General features: G+C 52.0%; 1 protein-coding gene across 1 annotated transcript in view; it reads left to right on the top strand.

Moving 5' to 3' along the window:
- The window catches only part of LRP5 (LDL receptor related protein 5), a 137,334-nt gene that overhangs the window by 17,875 nt on the left and 101,049 nt on the right, over window positions 1-18,410 (top strand). The window contains exon 2 of the mRNA XM_073010818.1: window positions 17,625-18,021. Coding sequence (XP_072866919.1) covers window positions 17,625-18,021 — 397 coding nt within the window. The remainder of the gene's footprint in view (window positions 1-17,624; window positions 18,022-18,410) is intronic.

Below are 18,410 nucleotides of genomic sequence, written 5' to 3'. Positions count from 1 at the left end.
TGTGCATGCGTGTGTTTGTGAGAGAGACACATGCCTTCTGGGGAGCCCTGGTGGCCTGTTTCCTTCCCTCCCAGGCCCCTGAGCTTCTGCTCCCCACCCCGCCCCCAGCCCCTTGTCAGCATGTGCACAGCCACTGCAATGAGATACAGACGTTCGCCCAATTAAAACACAGTTAGTAGAGGATACGTGGCTTTTGGGAAAAAGTGCTTTCTCTCAGGAGGATCTCTGCTGGGCAGTATTCCGTAGCTAGACCCCAGCTTCGGTCAACAATGGACTCCATTAACAGCCTGGGTTTTGGAACAGGTGATTTACTTCTGGTAACTGGCTCTGGTGCACGGATGTTCCCTCCTCTTGCTGGAATCTCTGCCCGACCCAGACAGTGCTTGTGAACCAGCCCTGGTGGGCTCCATGGGATTCTGGGTCTGGGAGGCGAGGACTGGCCTGGGGTCATTCTTGTTTTGCAGGGCACTAGCCGTGCTGGCTGCATGAAGCCGTATCACAGAGACCCGTGGGTCCTTTATATCTGATCATTTGTCATTTGTATCTGGGGTGGTTAGTTGCAAACAATTCCGCAGTAGCCAAATCAAGAAAGTCACTGGCTCTCACAGGAGCACAACTGGTGTGGGGCGAGCCCGGGGATGTGGCCCAGGCAAGCCTTTCACCTGGTGCGCATTAGCCTTCTTATCCGGGAATGGGGGGAGGCGGTCTGGGCCCGGGGAGGGGACCATGCAGAGCTGGGGATCTCCATCGGTCCAGAATTCAGGGTGCCTCCGACCATTCCCTGCCCAGCGCCTCCTCTTCAGTTTTACTTTGGTGTTTTCCATTTCACTTCTGCCTCTAGGCCAGTGTTTTTCAAAATATGTTTCCTGAGTGGAAACAAAAAAAATGTTCTGTGATCAGGTACAGCTGGGAAATCCTAGGGGAGAGAAAGTGAACTAGGCTTCCTCACTGCAGGACTTCTCAGAGCCTTTAAAATGGTCATTATGCTCCAGGCCTTGTCCCCCTCTACCTAGGCATCCTTTACTGGTTGGGAAGAGAGGGCAGGTTATGGGTGAGTCCGGGTAAGCGGAGCTGTGCCTAAGCTGATACCTGACGTCACCAACACTGTTCTGTCACCTTGCTTTGGTGTGACTTCTTCACAGTTGTCACATCTGGGCCGTTTGGAGGGACGTAGCAAGCCCTTTGCTTGTCTCCCAGGACTTTCCAGAGTAGCCAAGCAGAGCCTTGGGCCAGTTCCCTTGTGGGACCAGGCCCTGCCCGGGAGCACAGGCAGGAGGACAGCTGCCTCCCCGCCTGGCCCAGGGCCTTGGTGTCGGGGCCATTGCCCCCAGCTCTGCGGTGGAGCAGCAGGGACCTGCCTGGCCCATCTCTCGGTTGAGTGAAGACCAGGAGGCGCCTGTTCTGTTCTGTGTGCTCAGAGGTGTCTGAAACCAGCTACCTCGTTTTCTTTTTATCTTTTGCAAGTGATTTCTTATTTCCTGTTCCACCCCCAAACGTGCCCTCTGTATGTTTCCTGTTCACCTGCTCCCCTGACCTTTGAAATGTGGTCCCTGCTCGGGAAACTTGCCTGGACCTCCGTTAATTATGGTTTTCCTCCGGGCTGTGTGTGTGTGTGTGTGTGTGTGTGTTTGAGTGTGCAAGTGTGTGCGTTAGGATTAGAGAGAATTCGATGGGGGGCCAGGGGCCAACAGGAATGGGGGTGGCTGAGCTGAGAGGCTGCGAGCAGGTTTGAGGTTGCATTGGGAGTCCAAGCCGGTGAGTGTGAGGTGGCAGATGTGAGGTATGTGTGGCGAGTGGGGTGCTGTCTGGGTGACTGGGCTGGGAGAGGGCAGGTGGGGGCCAAGCTGGAAGAAGTGGTGTTATTCTGCAGCACCTGATGTACATAGACCTTGGGGGTGCAGCTCCAGGCTTTCTCTGTCCCCACCCGCCCCTGAAGGCCCCACTGTCCCGCCTTCTGCAGCCAGCCTTCCTTTTGTCTGCCCCTGAGCTCCTCCGCTCTTGTGGTCGTAAGAAAAGCTTTTTATAATCCAAGTTGGTTTGGGAAGAGGCAAACTGTCCTTTCCCAACAGTCATATGCCAACCCTGGCCACACCTATTCTGGATTTGAAGCAAAAGATGGTATTTATTCATTATTGTCATGCAAATGTCAGTAGCTTCCTCGCTGTTGATGGAGACAGCACCTGGAATGGGAGGGATGGTCCACTGCCAGCACTGGAGGTGCTCGACCCGAGCACCCGGGCCTTGCTCTGCAGACAGCCCTGCTCTGCACCAGGTTCCACTGGGTGGCATCAGCCATGCCTGCCCTGAGGAGGTGAGGTGCGGGCTCTCTCCAGTGAAGGTGCAGAGGCAGCGTGAGCTGGCGGGCTCACGGAGGACGTGGGCTTCACCTGGATACCGGAGGCCAGGTCACATTCAGCCAAGTATTCATCAGCTGGGTGTGGAGACCCGGGAGGGCTTTTACGGGGTGGGAACAGCTAGAGGCAAGGAGGTGGTCAAGGTGGGGTCTACGGGAGACTTGGTCTACTCTTGTGGGGTGGGATTCATGTAGAGAGAGCCCTTGGGGGCTGAGGCCAAGCTTTGGGGTAGATGGGAGAGACCTCCTGGCTTAGCAGGTCCTTGGGTGGATGGATGGACAGATGGAGGGATGTTGGGGGAATTGGTGGGATATAGATAGTTGAGCCAAGGTGGAAATGGGGGAGCAGAGCTATTCCTGGGGTGCTTAAAGATGTCAGCAAGTATCCCACTCCAGCTTGAGTTTGCAGAACTTCCTATAAAAGGCAGAACATGTGCTTGGTTAAAGGAAACCCAAGATTTTATTATTGTTGTAAATGTCAAGTTCCTCATTTTGAATCTTTAGACAACTGCAGAATTGTGTCACCGACTTGGGTAAAAGCCCAAGGAAAAACATGAGATTGTGTTGCCAAAACTGCGGTCGTTGTAGCCGCATGAGGGTTTAATGGCCACCTCCACCCCAGTAGGAGAGACGCATAGATGTTGAACGCGCTGTGAGCTGCGTGCAGAGGATTAAAACGTGGGTGTGGGGAAGGCCCTAGCTTTATGGAACTGTCTGCATAAAAGCGAGTCTGGGTGTTTCCTGTTTCTTCTACCTTAAGAAATTTCCACGAGAAACTAAGATATGATTTTGCCAAGAATGTTGTTAATGGCCCAGCAGTGAATATTTTCAGCCACTTGTAGACACCTGAACTTTATTCTTGGCAAACACGTATATGCTACTTGGACTTGGAGAGACTGAACTTAGCTGTGCTCAGAATGGAGGAGACCGGCTCACTTGTACTTTTGACAGTTACGCAGATTTCTCCCTGGTCCCTATCATTTTAGCCAGATCAGTGCTTTTTCAAACATTTCCTCTTGAAGGGGAGATGGGACATTCTGGCTCAGGGATGGAGAGGCTTCCAGGCAGCCTTCAACATTGGCCCTGCCCCACCCTAAGTATCTCTGAAGTTTTATGTTTTATCATAAAGTCTGTGAGAATGTTGCAGACTCTGTTATAGTCATGCTAGTTTTATTTTTTAAAATATGGTTTGAATTTTATCTAAAGTACGTGGATGATATCTGAGAACGAATGTGCAAGGCCTGTATGCAAAACATAATCCAGCTTTACAGAAGGACATTAGAGAGAACTGCAGTAGATGTTCACGGATAGGAAGACAGGAGCTGGAGATGGCAGTTGCCTCCAGATTCAGTGCAGGGGCCGGCAGTGCGCTCTCCTCCCTATTCTTTCCTCCTGCCACACTGCACAAATGTTGGTGCCTGGCATTTAAAGAAGCAGGCCAGGGGCGGTAGCTCACACCTGTAATCCCAACACTTTGGGAGGCCAAGGTGGGTGGATCACTTGAGGTCAGGAGTTGGAGACCAGCCTGGCCAACATGGTGAAACCCTGTCTCTACTAAAAATACAAAAATTAGCTGGGCATGGTAGCGGGCACCTGTAATCCTAGCTACTTGAGAAGCTGAGGCAAGAGAATCCCTTGGACCCAGGAGGCAGAGATTGCAGTGAGCCTGGATCGTGCCAGTGTACTCCAGCCTGGGCAACAGAGTAAGACTCCATCTCAAATACATACATACATGCATACATACATACATGCATACATGCATACATGCATACATACATGCCAAATAAAGAAGCTGAGTGTCGAGGGGGTTGCTATGTAGAGGTGTCAGGGGTGATTGGCACCCAGCATCCGGAAGCAGGGTGGGGTAGGGTGCAGAGGTGACTGACAGCAGAGGCTACTGGAGCAGATGGGAAGCTGGTTATAGAGCCAGTAAGTAAATTGATTGAGCAAATAAGTAAACGTATGGACAGTAACACAAGCCAGGCTTTGCACTTTGGAGAAGGTGCTTACAAACATGGACTAGACAGTACCCAGACACTGTCTGGCTGAGACTGTGGGTACTGCCACACACACCTGCACAGAAATAGAGAAATAGTCACAGATGCATGCGTGTATAAAAGTGTAGTAGGCTGGGCACGGCGGCTCGTGCCTATAATCCCAGCACTTTGGGAGGCCGAGATGGGTGGATCACTTGAGGTTAGGAGTTTGAGACCAGCCTGTCTAACAAGGCGAAACTCCATCTCTACTAAACATACAGAAATTAGCCGGTTGTGGGGGCACACGCCTGTAATCCCAGCTACTTGGGAGGCTGAGGATCACTTGAACCTGGGAGGTGGAGGTTGCAGTGACTCGAAATTGCACCATTTACACCAGCCTGGGTGACAGAGTGAGACTCTGTCTGAAAAAATAAAAATAAAATAAAATAAAAGTGTGAGTATACATACACGTGTACAGTTGGTTCTTGTTATTCTTGCAAGTTATGCTCTATGAAGTCACTGTGAACCCTGAATTACTGAATACTGAACCATTGCTCCTAGGGGAATCCTAGGGCTAGGCTCCTGTGAGCCTCGGGTCACAGCGTTTTTGCCAACTGATCGATACGTGACCTTGTCTTTTTTTTTTTTTTTTTTTTTTTAAGACAGTGTCTTGCTGTGTCACCCCAGGCTGGAATGCAGTGGTACAATCATGGGTCACTGCAACCTTGACCTCCTGGGCTCAGGCCATTTTCCTACCTCAGCCTCCCGAGTAGCTGGGACCACAGGCATGCACCACCACGCCTGTCTGATTTAAAAAAATATACAGTCGAGGTCTTGCTGTGTTGCCCAGGCTGGTCTCAAACTCCTGACCTGAAGCGATCCTCCTACCTCGGCCTCCCAAAGTGTTGGGATTACAGGCATGAGCCATCGCACTCAGCCTGTAACCTTGTGTTATGTGTGTTTCTGTTTAAAGACACCTTAGGCTGAGTGCAGTGGCTCATGCTTGTAATCCCAGCACTTTGGGAGGCTGAGGCGGGAAGATCACTTGAGCCCCGGAGGTTGAGACTACAGTGAGCCAAGGTCACACCACTGGACTCTAAAGCCTGGGTGGCAGAGTGAGACCCTGTCTCTAAAAAGCCCCTTATTTACTGTATATTGTTGATTCATTAACAGTGAATTCATGGCCAACTACGCAGTAGCTCATACCTGAATAAAGCCTCTAACGCATATTCTCTTTGTAAGGCATGGGGCAGCCTCATGCACCTAGGAGCACTACACAGCACTTCAGCATATGTACAGGGGACATTTTACACAGCAAAATTGCCCACAAAAACACAGTGATGTGCAAAGCATGGCACTAGTGAGACCGAGGGAAGGACACTTGCTTACATCTCGACAGTCGGAGCAAGAAGATGGGACGTTGTGGCCTTGGTTGACCTCAGTTTGGAACATGTGGTGGTGACTCAGTTTTTTCACACTCTGCAAGTCTGTGAATGATTGCAGAAGTACTGCGAGGTTTGATTTGGGGGATATAAATAAATGTTAGCGAGTAGGCGAGCTCAAGTGTGGAATCTGGGAAGGAGGACTGTACATGTATTTCCTACCTCCTTCAGCAGAGAGGCCTAGAAGCAGTGACCCCAAGTAGCAGTGAGCGCACCGGCACCCAGGTCTGGGTTTCTGAATACCATTCTCCACCCAAAGGAGCCAGAGCTTGTCCATGAAGAAGCTGGTTCTAGGGCTGGGGCAAGGAGAGGTACAAGCTGAGCGTGTAGCATCTTATTGTGTAAGAAAGCAAAGAAGTTCTGGAGGACTGGTGGGGACCTTTAGGACACAAGAGCTAGCTTAGAGGGGCGCTCACAGTCCAAGTCTAGGAATATTTGAACATCAAAATGTTTTGTATATGCCTTAGCGACCAACCCACATTTAAAACAAACTCCTGAATGAGGGCTGTAACTGTAGTTCCAAGTCATTCGTTTTTGTAGCTTATAATAGCCCATAATGTTACTATACTATACGTTTGCATTTACCTTTTTTTAAAAATATATTTTGTTTTTTGAGACGGAGTTTTGCTTTTGTCACCCAGGCTGGAGTGCAGTGGCGGAATCTCAGCTCACTGCAACCTCTGCTTCCTGGTTTTAAGCTATTTTCCTGCCTCAGCCTCCCAAGAAGCTGGGATTACAGTTATGTACCACCATGTCTGGCTAATTTTTGTATTTTTAGAAGAGACAGGGTTTCACCATGTTGGCCAGGCTGGTCTTGAACTCCTGACCTCAGGTGATCCGCCTGCTTGGCCTCCCAAAGTGCTGGGATTACAGTTGTGAGCTGCTGCACCCGAGCTGCATTTACCTGTTTTTAATTGTGGTAAAATACATATAACACTTATCGTTGTAACTATTTGTAAGTGTGAAGTTCAGTGGCATTAAGAACATTCATGTTGCTGGTAACCACTGCCACCATCCATCTCCCACCACAATTTAATAAATGATTGAAACCAGACTTTCTTGACCACAAACAATAGTGCAGCAGCAGCATCATAGATTTCTCTGTCCTGCTGGCTGAGCTGTGGCATCCTTCCTTTTTTATATTGTAAAAACTGTAAATAAAATGCCATAAAAATGCCAGCACTGATCTTTGTGGAACTTGGGGAGCTGACCGTCTAATGTGTCGGGGGTATAACAGGCCCGGGCAGCCCAGGGGTTTCTGAAGGAGATGGGAGGGCTTTGCTTCCCCGGGCACCAGGGCAGATTGCAAAGCCTTGTTTTCGGCACGTCATGCCGATGTGGGGTGGACAGTTAGACCAAGAGGAGCCTGGAAGCAGACCCAGGCGTACCTGGAGCTTTGGCATCTGGCAGAACTCCCGTCCCTGGGGTTGGGGTGTGAGGAGGTGTGCAGGGTAGTAGCGTGAATCACCGCTTTGAGGAGCTGACGCTAGAAGGTGCCCAGAGCTGTGTTAGGTGTCAGAGAAGTTGTTTGTGAGGCACTGTGAGTAGAATTAAGTAATTTGAGTGCATAATTGCATCTTCGGGTCAGGCCTAGGCATGCTCAACATTCACCAAGTCATGTTTGTTTTTCGATGCTCCAGCCCTTCCTCCTCCAGGAAGCCTGCCCAGTCTACCAACAGCCAGGTCTACCCGCAGTCAGCTCTTCCTCCTCTTGGAAGCCTGCCCACTCTAACTGCAGCCAGTTCTTCCCCTGTCTAGGAAGCCTGCCTGGTTCGCCTACAGCCGTGTCTTCTTCCTCTAGGAAGCCTGCCTGGTCCACCCACAGCCAGGTCTTCCTCCTCCAAGAAGCCTGCCTGGTCCACCAACAGCCAGGTGTACCCATAGTCAACTCTTCCTCCTCTCGGAAGCCTGCCCACTCCACCCACAGCCAGATCTTCCCTGTCTAGGAAGCCTCCCTACTCCGCCTGCAGCCAGGTCTTCTTCCTCCAGGACGCCTGCCTGGGCCACCTGCAGTCAGCTGATCCATCCCCAGGCTCCAGGCATTACCTGTCCATGCATTCATCCCGCCTTTTCTTCTTGGGTGGTTTTGTGTGTGCGAGTGTGCGTGTGTGTGTATATATATCCTGCCCAACTAACCTGTGGGCTCCTTGACTCTGGAGCCCTGATGTCTTCTGTTTCTCGGTCTCTCCCATCGTGCTGGCACTGGACGCAGGATCATTCCTGACTGATGAATCTCTAGCTTGTGTCCAGGCTGCAGCTTGCTCCGATGAGCAGTTGGAGGCCCAGTGTAATGCTTGGTGAATATAAATAAGGCATGGACTGAAAATGTTGCTTATTTTGGTATAGTAGCAAAGGATTGGGTTACCTTGAATTGAGTCTTGTTTGGTGTAACCATGTAAATAAACAGTGTAAAATATAGGCTATTGGAATGGAAGCCCAGACATCTGTTACAAATTCTATATATAAATATTGGATATGCTTACATGGGTTAAAATGAGATTGCTGGCACTTGGGTTTTCAAGAACTCCTGATTCTGCTCTGGTGGGGACTGATCACGGGTCCTGGTACTCAAGGCAGGAGGGGCCACGAGCTGACCTTTCTCTGACACTGACTTGCCAGAAGTGGGCATTCCTGGGAGTGGCAGACATGCACCCACTAGAGATAGACCTGAATCACCCCCTCACATTCTCCTAATAGTGCCAAGAACCCACCGCAGAGTGCGGGGTATACTGAGTTTGTGCTGAGCAGGGCTTCCTGAATCCGGGGTTGAAGGTGTTCTACACCCGATTAAACCAACTGGCAATCCAGGCAAAAGAAGATGCTCCCAAGGGAAGCCAGCCTGCCCAGTATGCATGGTGCCTTTTAAACAAATTGTCTGCATTTCCATTGGGATGAAGTTCACATAACAACAGTACTCATTGTTTTTTTTTTTTTTTTTTTGATGGAGTCTCACTCTGTTGCCCAGGCTGGAGTGTAGTGGTGGGATGTTGGCTCACTGCAACCTCCGCCTCCTGGGTTCAAGCGATTCTCCTGCCTCTGTCTCCCAAGTAGCTGGGATTACAGGGATGCACCTGCCACCACGCCTGGCTAATTTTTTTTTTTTTGAAACAGAGTTGTGGTCTGTTGCCCAGGCTGGAGTGCAGTGGCGCAATCTCAGCTCACTGCAACCTCTGTTTCCCTGGGTTCAAGGGATTCTCTTGCCTTAGCCTCTGGCGTAGCTGGGATTACAGGCCCCCTCCACCATGCCCAGCTAATTTTTGTATTTTTAGTAGAGATGAGGTTTCACCGTGTTGGCCAAGCTGGTCTCAAACTTCTGACCTCGTGATCTGCCCACCTCGGCCTCCTGAAGTGCTGGGATTACAGGCGTGAGCCACTGCACCCGGTCATAATATTCCTTTTTATGCATCATTCCTTTTTATGGCCTCTCTCACCTCCGTCAGGTGGTGAATAGACGACGTTTCATTTATGCTTCCATCAGTTATGGAGATTTGAGCTGTTCCCATGTTTGGCTATGTGAACACTGCTGTTAACATGTGTGTACCTGTATGTGTACATACATGAGTAGAGGGGTTCAGTTCTTTTGGGTACATACGTAGGAGTGGAATTACTGGTCATAGGATCATTCTATGTGTAACTTTTTGAGGCACTACCAGGCTGTTTTCCACAGCAGCCAGAGGTGTCTTTAATAGCAGTTGTCAGCTGGGCTCAGTGGCTCACACCTGTAATCCCAGCACTTTGGGAGGCCAAGGCGGGTGGATCACCTGAGGTCAGGAGTTCGAGACCAGCCTGGCCAACATGGCAAAATCCTGTCTCTACTAAAAATACAAAATTAGCTGGGTATGGTGGCGCATCCCTGTAATCCCAGCTACTCAGGAGGCTGAGACGGGAGAATCGCTTGAAACTGGGAGGCCGAGGTTGCAACGAGCCGAGATTGTGCCATCACACTCCAGCCTGGGTGACAAGAGTGAAACTCCATCTCAAAATAAAAAGAAAACTAAAAGGAATGATCACTTCCTGCTTCATGAATGAGGAAACTGAGGCTCTGGGAGATGGAAATCCTGCCCGGAATCTCACAGCTGGAGGCCAGGCCGGGCTTTGAATCCAGGCACTTGAGTCTGAGTCAATGGTGTGTGCTTTGTGTTGGAGCTGGCCGGGGCCTGGATGAGGGCAACATTTAATTAGTGAAAACCACTACCCCTCCTGGCCGTTACCTCTTGAGCACTTTTCTATTTAGCATCCTGTTTAAGCCTCGCACTCTCTGATGTGGAGGTGCGGTAATTATCCCCATTTCACAGACAGGATGTTGAGGTCGGAGGGGTTGAGGGATTCTCGCGGGCCAGGTCTCAGCCAGGCTTGCTAACCCTGGAGTCTGCCGTCTGCTCTGAAGCGGTCATTGTGAGCTGGAGAGCTGACCTGGCCCTTTTGCCCTTGTGATGTACGGTCCTGAAAAAAATGTTTGCACAAATAGCTTCATAGGAGCATACATGGAATTTGGAATTTAAAAATACATTAAAAAGTATGTATTTACCAGTATTACCAATATATTAGCCAGAGACTCGTCTCCCTAATGAGGCTACCTTTCCTTTTTCAATCTTCATCTCCGCTGGCACTTTCTCATAACTGTCATTCATTCTAGTAGAAATCATGGTTCACGGTTATGCTGTGTGTGTGGTTTTTGGTTTTGACACGTCAAACATTTTTGATGTTACCGCAGTCATTTTCTTACTACTTTAATTGGTGCCACCTTTCCACGGAGACAGTAGTCTAGTTACCCCTGCTGCTGGAGATCGTTCAGTTTTTGTTTTTGTTTTTGTTTTTGTTTTTTTGCTGTTACAAATAAGGCCTCAGCAAATATTGTGACTAAGACTTTTTCCTTCTTTCTGGTATTTTTTGGGACAGACTTCTGCAGGGGTGATCCCTGGGGAGAGGGCGTAATTATTTTACGTTCATGATGCAACAGTTCCCACCGTGTTTTCTGAAAGGTTTGTTTTGCAGTCTGAGCTGGCAGATGACTTTCTGTTTTTCATGGTGATCTGGTGGGTCCTGGGGTGTGATGGTGGCCGGGCGGGCTGCTTCAGCTATCAGCCTGTCTGTCCCCCACCCACACCCAGAACTGAGGCCCCAAGGTGCAGCCTCAGGTGTCTGCTGCAGCCTGTGCATCCGTCATTGCCCCAGGTCTGTTGCCTTCCTTTCTCCTCCTTCTCGAATTGCACTGCCCAGAGCTCAGGCTAGAGGTCAGCAGGTCATCACTGGATGGAATGACCTGGAGCAGGCCGAGGCACCTTTCTGATGGTATCTGGGGGCTGTGTAGCTGTGACCCCTGATCTGCAGGGGGCTGTGAAATGAGAGACCTTGGCCACATGGGCACATCATGTGGTGGGAAGGAGCCCAGAGGACCAGCACCTGCCATGACCCCCCCACGCTCTGCTCCAGTGTGCTCCCACCCCGGGACCTTTGCCCAGGCCTGCCGGCTCCTTCTCTCCCATCAAGGCCTGCTCTGACTGTCTTATGTAGCATGCAACCGCCCGACCCACTTCACCCTGCACCCCTGCCCTGATGCGCAGCGTTTATGATACAACATTACTAAGGTGTCCTTATTGGCTATGTTTATTGCTTGTTTATTACCACCCACAGAAATACGGAGCCATTCAGGCCCGTGTCTTGGGTGCCTGGGTGGGCCGGCTGGTGCTGGGTGCTCGCCTGCTGGAGGAGTGAGTGCCTATGGCCAGCCAGCCCCTCCTGCTGCTTGGGCTGCATCTCTTCTTTAGTGTGCTGCTTTTACAGGCTTCTCTCCTGAACTGTCCTCTTCGCTTTTTTTTTTTTTCCTTTTAAGCTTTAAAAGAAGTTTTTGTAGAGATGCGGTCTTGCTATGTTGCCCAGGCTGGTCTTGAACTCCTGGCCTGAGATGATCCTCTCTCCTCGGCCAGTGCTGGGATTATAGGTGTGAGCTACCGAGCCAGCCCTTCTACTCTGCTGCTCTGCTCTTCTCTCTCCCTCCCATCGGGTTCTGCTCCTGCCATGTTCTCCCCTCTCCCCACCAAAGGCTGGGTTTTCTTTGTCTGGGTTTCTTTCCTCTTTGGAGAAGAGGGGGCTGTAGGGCCTTGGCATGGGGCCCCTCAGTGAGAGGATGCCCCCATCACCCAGAGCTCCACAGGCCCTGGTGGGCAGGAGCGGGAGCAGAAGAGGAGGTGCCATCTCTGCCTTCTGGGGAAGGGCAGGGGCCACCCACACAGAGCCCTCCTACTTGCTGTGGACCCTGGGGCCACTGCCAGGTCCTTCCAAAGGAAAGCCAGCTCCCCAGGTGGTGGGAGAGTGATGTGGGTTCCTCTTAAACTTAGGAATTGAGTGTGTGGTTGTTTCTAAGTGTCTTAGAAGCCAGAGCGGCTCCTGGAAGGAGCCTGCCTGCCACGACGGGCCTCGCCCTGGCTGTGCCCACAGATGTCCCCGGGGCCTGCCGCTGCTGCCCGGCTCTCCTGGCCTCCCCCAGTGTGGGTTGGGAAAAGCACAGGAAATTAAAAAACACCCCCATCTCTGGCCTTTGAAGAATGCACCTGAACAGCCGAGAGTGTAAACTGTGGTGAAATGTGGTCTTTCCAGTTTGGGGAGAAGCAGGGCAGAGCCAGGGCTTTTGTACCCAGGGTTTCCTGCCTCCCTCCTCTGGGCTGGCCAGGGCTCCCCGCAGGGACCTCCAGCTGTAGTGGGGAAGGGTTTACTGGGTTGCTGGGCACTGTGGACTGCCCCTAAGGGCGGGTATGCCTGCCTTTACCCGGGTTCCCCTCCTGCCTGGAAGACACAGCCCATGGGAGGCCTTGTCTGTGGGATCCTCCAGCGTCAGACACACTGGGGCCAGTGTCTGCCTGGGGAGGGACAGGCCTGGCAGGCCTGGTCCCCCACCTACTTGAACACCCGCGGTGGTGGGGGCTCGCCGCCTCCGCAGACAGTCTGTGTCATTGTTGTCCAAGGAAGCTGATTTAGAGTAAAGTTCCGTGTCTAGTCCCACTCTGTGCCTGTGTTGGCAGGGGACTCTCCGGCTGGAGCTGGGTCCACCCTGGTAAGGGGACTTAATGGGGCCTGGGCGACAGCACTGTGTGTATGTGTTTGTGTGTCTGGGTGTGTGTGTGTCTGAGGAGGTGGACCAGTTTCTCAAAAGGCCTGTGACCCCAAGAACCGTGGAATTTCAGCCTGGGCGGATCCACCTTCATTGGTGAGTGGGGACAAGCTGGGGGCCTTGCCACAGGGGCAGCCAGGGCACGGGGCACAATTGACCTCATTCACAAAATGGGAATCTCAGTCATCCCTGCTCCAGCGGCCAGGATGATGAGTGGGAACACACCGTGTGGGGGCCACCTGGCCTGGGTGTGCTGTGGGTGCCCTTGTTGGTGATGGTTCCACCCGCTTGTGCCACCAGTGCCCTCTGGGTCTCACACACAACTGTCTTCCCTGCGAAGGCCCCTCCTGCCCCCAGGCCTCAGTGCTGCTTCCGGTCTCTGAAGGCCCCAGGCGCTTGCAATCCTGGGTGTGATTCCTGTGTGCCTGCGGACCCCCTTGAGGCTGGCATCTCATCCTTTGGTGCACCTGTTGGCCAGACCTCTGGTAGCGGGTGCTGCACTCCCCAGAATGTGCCAGGGCCTGGGGGCAGGGACCTGGGCTCTTCCTTTGCAGCCTCACCTCACGAGTGGAGGGAACTCAGTGTCTTGGAGTTGGGGTGCCAGCAGGCTGGGTGGCGCAGGTGAAATGCAGACAGACCCCTCAGCTGGTGTTCCAGAGCAGCTGCCTTCCCCCGCCCGAGGGATGTTGCCCGTAGCCCAGTCAGGGGTGGGGCCTGGGGGCCCTGCCTGTGAGCTGCAGAGTTGTTGCCTTTGACCCTGAGTTTTCTTCGTTATCTGTTTGGACCTGTTTGGGGAAGGGAGGGGGTGAGATTTGAAGATAAATGCCTTAGCTGTGGCCATCTCCTCTTGTGAGGGGTCAGAATGTCCAGTTCCGCTGCAGTTATAACATCCCATTTTTTAATTTTGTTTTCTTTTTCCTTTTTTTTTTTTTTTTTTTTGAGATGGAGTCTCGCTTTGTCACCCAGGCTGGAGTGCAATGGGATGATCTGATCTCAGCTCACCGCAACCTCGGCCTCTCAGGTTCAAGTGACTCTCCTGCCTCAGCCTCCCGAGTAGCTGGGATTACAGGTGTGAGCCACCATGCCTGGCTAATTTTTGTATTTTTAGTAGAGGCAGGGTTTCGCCGTGTTGGCCAGGCTGGTCTCGAACTCCTGGCCTCAAGTGATCCGCCCGCCTTGGCCTCCCAGAGTGCTGGGATTACAGGTGTGAGCCACCGCGCCCGGCCCAGAACTCTTTAATTCCCAGCTGAAACCTTCCCCCTTAAGCAGGTCCCCAGTCCTCCTCCCCCAGTCCCTGGTCCCACCATTCTACTTTCTGTCTCAATGAATTTGCCTACCATAAGTACCTCATATAAATTGAATCACAAAGTATTTGTGTTTTGTATCTGGCTTATTTCACTTAGCATAACATTCTTAAGTTCCACCCATGCTGTTGCATGTGTCAGAATCTCCTTTTTTTTTTTTTCAGACAGAGTCTCGCTCTGTCACCCAGGCTGGAGTTCAAGGGCACGATATTGGTTCACTGCAAAATCTGCCTCCCGGCTCCAAGCAATTCTCCTGCCTCAGCCTCCTTAGTAGCTGGGACTACAGGTGCGCCACCATGCCTGGTAATTTCTGCATTTTTTGTAGAGACGGGGTTTCACCATCTTGGCCAGGCTGGTCTTGAACTCCTGACCTCAGGTGATCCACCCGCCTCGGCCTCCCAAAGTGCTGGGATCACAGGCGTGAGCCACTGCGCCGGGCCAGAATCTTTTTCCTTTTTAGGACTGAATAATACTCCATTGTGTGGATGGAGCACATTTTGCCTCCTCATTCATCCCACAGTTGATACGTGGGTTGCTTCCATGTTTGGTTTTGTTTTGTTGTTGTTTGTTTTTTTTTTTTTTTTGAGACAGCGTCTCGCTGTGGCGCCCCAGCTGGAATGCAGTGGCACAATCTTGGCTCACTGCAACCTCTGCCTCCCGGGTTCAAGTGATTCTCCTGCCTCGGACTTGTGACTAGCTGGGATTACAGGTGCCTGTCACTATGCCCGGCTAATTTTTGTATTTTTATTGGAGACAGGGTTTCACCATGTTGGTCAGGCTGGTCTCGAACTCCTGACCTCAGGTGATCCACCCTCCTCAGCCTCCCAAAGTGCTGGGATTACAGGCATGAGCCATCATGCCCGGCCGCCTCCATGTTTTAGCTGTTGGAAGGGATGCTGCCGTGATCCAAGGTGTATGCATATCTGATCGTGTCCCTGTTTTCAGTTCTTTTGGGTATATACCCTGAAGCGGAATCGCTGGGTCCTATGGTAATTCTATGTTTAAATTTTTGGGGAACTGCTGTGCTGTTTTCCATAGTAGCTGCACCATTTTACATGTTTGCCAGTGGCGCACAAGGGTTCCAGTTGCTCCACATCCTCACCAGCGCTTGGTGTTTTGTGTTTGGATAGTAGCTGTCCTCATTGGTGCAAGGCGGTATCTTATTGTAGTGTTGATTTGCATTTCCCTGGTGATTAAGGGTATGTTAAGCCTGTTTTGATGTGTTTATTAGCCATTTATATGTCGTCTTTGGAGAAACGTCTGTTCAAGTTGTTTGCCCATTTTTTAGTTGGGTTGGTTGTTTTCTCATTGTTGAGTTTTAGGAGTTCTCTGTGTTTCAAGGATATTAATCTCTTAGTAGATCTATGATGTGGAAATATTTTCTCATTCTATGGGTTGCGTTTTTACTCTCTCGACAGTGTCTTTTGATGCACAGAATCTTTAACTTCCATGAAGTCCCCTTTGTCTTTATTTGTTGCCTTTGCCTTCCTGTTGTTTGGCTTTCACCATGTCCCTCATTGCCACGAAGAACTGTAGACCTAAGGTGATGACAGCATGGGTGGGGTGGTGGAGTCTCCGCTGTCATTTTCCTGGCCTCAGGTCCTCTGTGTGTCCTCCCATCCATCGGAGAATGTCCCCTGGGAACAGGAGGGGCCAGGATTTGAGCCAGTGCTTGTCTTGGCAGGGGGGCCCGTGCTTGGAACTATCTATCACACTGCCCTGGGGTCTCCTGGGCCATACGCTGGTCCTTTGTGCTCCCAGGTGCCCTCATAGAGGCTGCAAATCTTTCCCTTGCTGAAATGAAACCAACTGAACTAGCTACAGGATTCAGTTCCGTGACTGTCATTGCCTGAGTTGAGTTTGTTTTGGCTTTCTCTTTCTTGATGAAGGTGGGAGTGTGGGGTTGGCCGGGCTCCCTCGTCTGTGCAGGAAGGCCCAGGGATCTGCAGTTTTCATGAGGAATGTCAGCTGTTTTGAGCCAAGGCTTCAGAGGTTTTTTGGGGGTGTTTGTGGCCAGCCTACCCCTGCTGGTAGCAGACACGGACTGATGGAGCTCCCTGGAGGCCCTTACCTCCTCGTGTCCACATCTTGTGTTCACTCCTCATGTGGCTTTTTAGTCCCTCTGAGTCTGTGTTGGGGGTTGCTGGACCCTCCTGGGCAGACGTCTGAGGTGTCTGGTGGGGTGATGGTCTCAAGACCTCTCCTGATTCTCATTCAGCCCATTGTGGGAATGAGACGCTTGGCTGTGAGATGAGGCCTCTTGCACAGGCAGAAGGGGCTGAGGGCTGGGGTGCAGAGGGAGGTGACGGAGCCAGCCCAGCCGCAGGCAGATCAGAAATGCTTGGGGTGGGCTGGTGGAGGGAAGTGTAGGTGAGGCCAGGGGCGAAGGCCTTGGAGGCCAGGTTAGGGAGTCTGACCTTGTTCTGCATGGCACTGGCACAGGTTTCTATGAAAGGTGTCTGAGCCAAGGGGTGGCATTCCAGAGTGACTCTTTAAATGTGTTCATTGTAGGAATGTATAGAAACAGGGTGGGAGAAATGTGGAATACAGGGGTGGATGGGAAGCGGAGGCCACAGGCCAAGGAAAGGGGCCTGAGCTTGGACAGTGGTCAAAGACTTGTAAGGGAATCTGGAGGCTCTGTCTGGCCTGGGCTTTGAACCCCTCAAAAAGTGTGGCCCTGTGGCTGGGTCTGTAGCGGGCAGCATGGCCAGGGCTGTTCCTTCATGTCCCCATCCCCTGTGTCAGGCCAAAAAAGGGGATGTGGCTTCTCTGTAGAACAGGACAGGGCCCCTGCAGCCTCTGGAGGACGATGTGGGAGGTGGTGGATGTGGCAGGAAGGGTCACCCGTACCTGGGGGAACAGACGTAGCAGTTGGTAAACAAACAGTTGCTAGGCCGGGTACAGTGGCTCACGCCTGTAATCCCAGTACTTTGGGAGGCCGAGGCGGGCAGATCACGAGGTCAGGAGATCGAGACCATCCTGGCTAACGCAGTGAAACCGCGTCTCTACTAAAAATACAAAAAATTAGCCGGGCGTGGTGGTGGGTGCCTGTAGTCCCAGCTGCTCGGGAGGCTGAGGCAGGAGAATGGCGTAAACCCGGGAGGCAGAGCTTGCAGTGAGCAGAGATCGCGCCACTGCACTCCAGCCTGGGTGACAGAGCAAGACTCCGTCTCAAAAAAAAAAAAAAAAAAAAAAAAACCAGTTGCTGTCACTGAGTGCAGTAAGAAGGCTGTTTGCTGTGCTGCAGGAGCCTCTGAATGGTGTGGGCCGGGGCCGCCCAGGCAACTTCCTGAGAGCGCCTTGGGGGTGGGAGGAAGGAACTGGAGGTCTTGGGCATGAGCGGGGCAGTGCCAGGAGTGCTCTGGGCATAGTGCTGCATTCCAGGGCTGTGTGTCCTGCTGGCTTAGCCAGTGGCCCTCACAGTTTGCTTCTGCCCCACAGCCTCGCCCCTCCTGCTATTTGCCAACCGCCGGGACGTACGGCTGGTGGACGCTGGCGGAGTCAAGCTGGAGTCCACCATTGTGGTCAGCGGCCTGGAAGATGCGGCCGCAGTGGACTTCCAGTTCTCCAAGGGAGCCGTGTACTGGACAGATGTGAGCGAGGAGGCCATCAAGCAGACCTACCTGAACCAGACGGGGGCCGCCGTGCAGAATGTGGTCATCTCTGGCCTGGTCTCGCCCGACGGCCTTGCCTGCGACTGGGTGGGCGAGAAGCTGTACTGGACGGACTCAGAGACCAACCGTATCGAGGTGGCCAACCTCAATGGCACATCCCGGAAGGTCCTCTTCTGGCAGGACCTTGACCAGCCGAGGGCCATCGCCTTGGATCCCGCTCACGGGTAAACCCTGCTGCGACTCTGCCTGGGTCCAGGGGGCGGGGAGCGTCACCATTTCTCTCTCGAATTTACGTGAGCCCAAGTTATTTTTCAGAAAAAAGATGTGAATCTTAAAATGAGTTCATGGGGGGTGCTTTGGCTCATGCCTGTAATCCCAGCACTCTGGCAGGCCAAGGTGGATAGATCACTTGAGTCCAGGAGTTCAAGACCAGACTGGGCAACATGGTGAGACCCCATTTCTTAAAAAAAAAAAAAATGGAATTAATCGGGTGTGATAGTGTGCACCTGTAATCCCAACTCCTTGGGAGGCTGAGGTAGGAGGATCATTTGAGCCTGGGAGATCGAGGCTACAGTGAACTGTGATCCCACCACTGCACTCCAGCCTGGGCGAC

The sequence above is a fragment of the Chlorocebus sabaeus genome, chromosome 1, assembly GCF_047675955.1.
Source record: "Chlorocebus sabaeus isolate Y175 chromosome 1, mChlSab1.0.hap1, whole genome shotgun sequence".
In the NCBI taxonomy this organism is placed as follows: Eukaryota; Metazoa; Chordata; class Mammalia; order Primates; family Cercopithecidae; genus Chlorocebus; species Chlorocebus sabaeus.
This window is presented reverse-complemented; position numbering and strand designations above follow the sequence as displayed.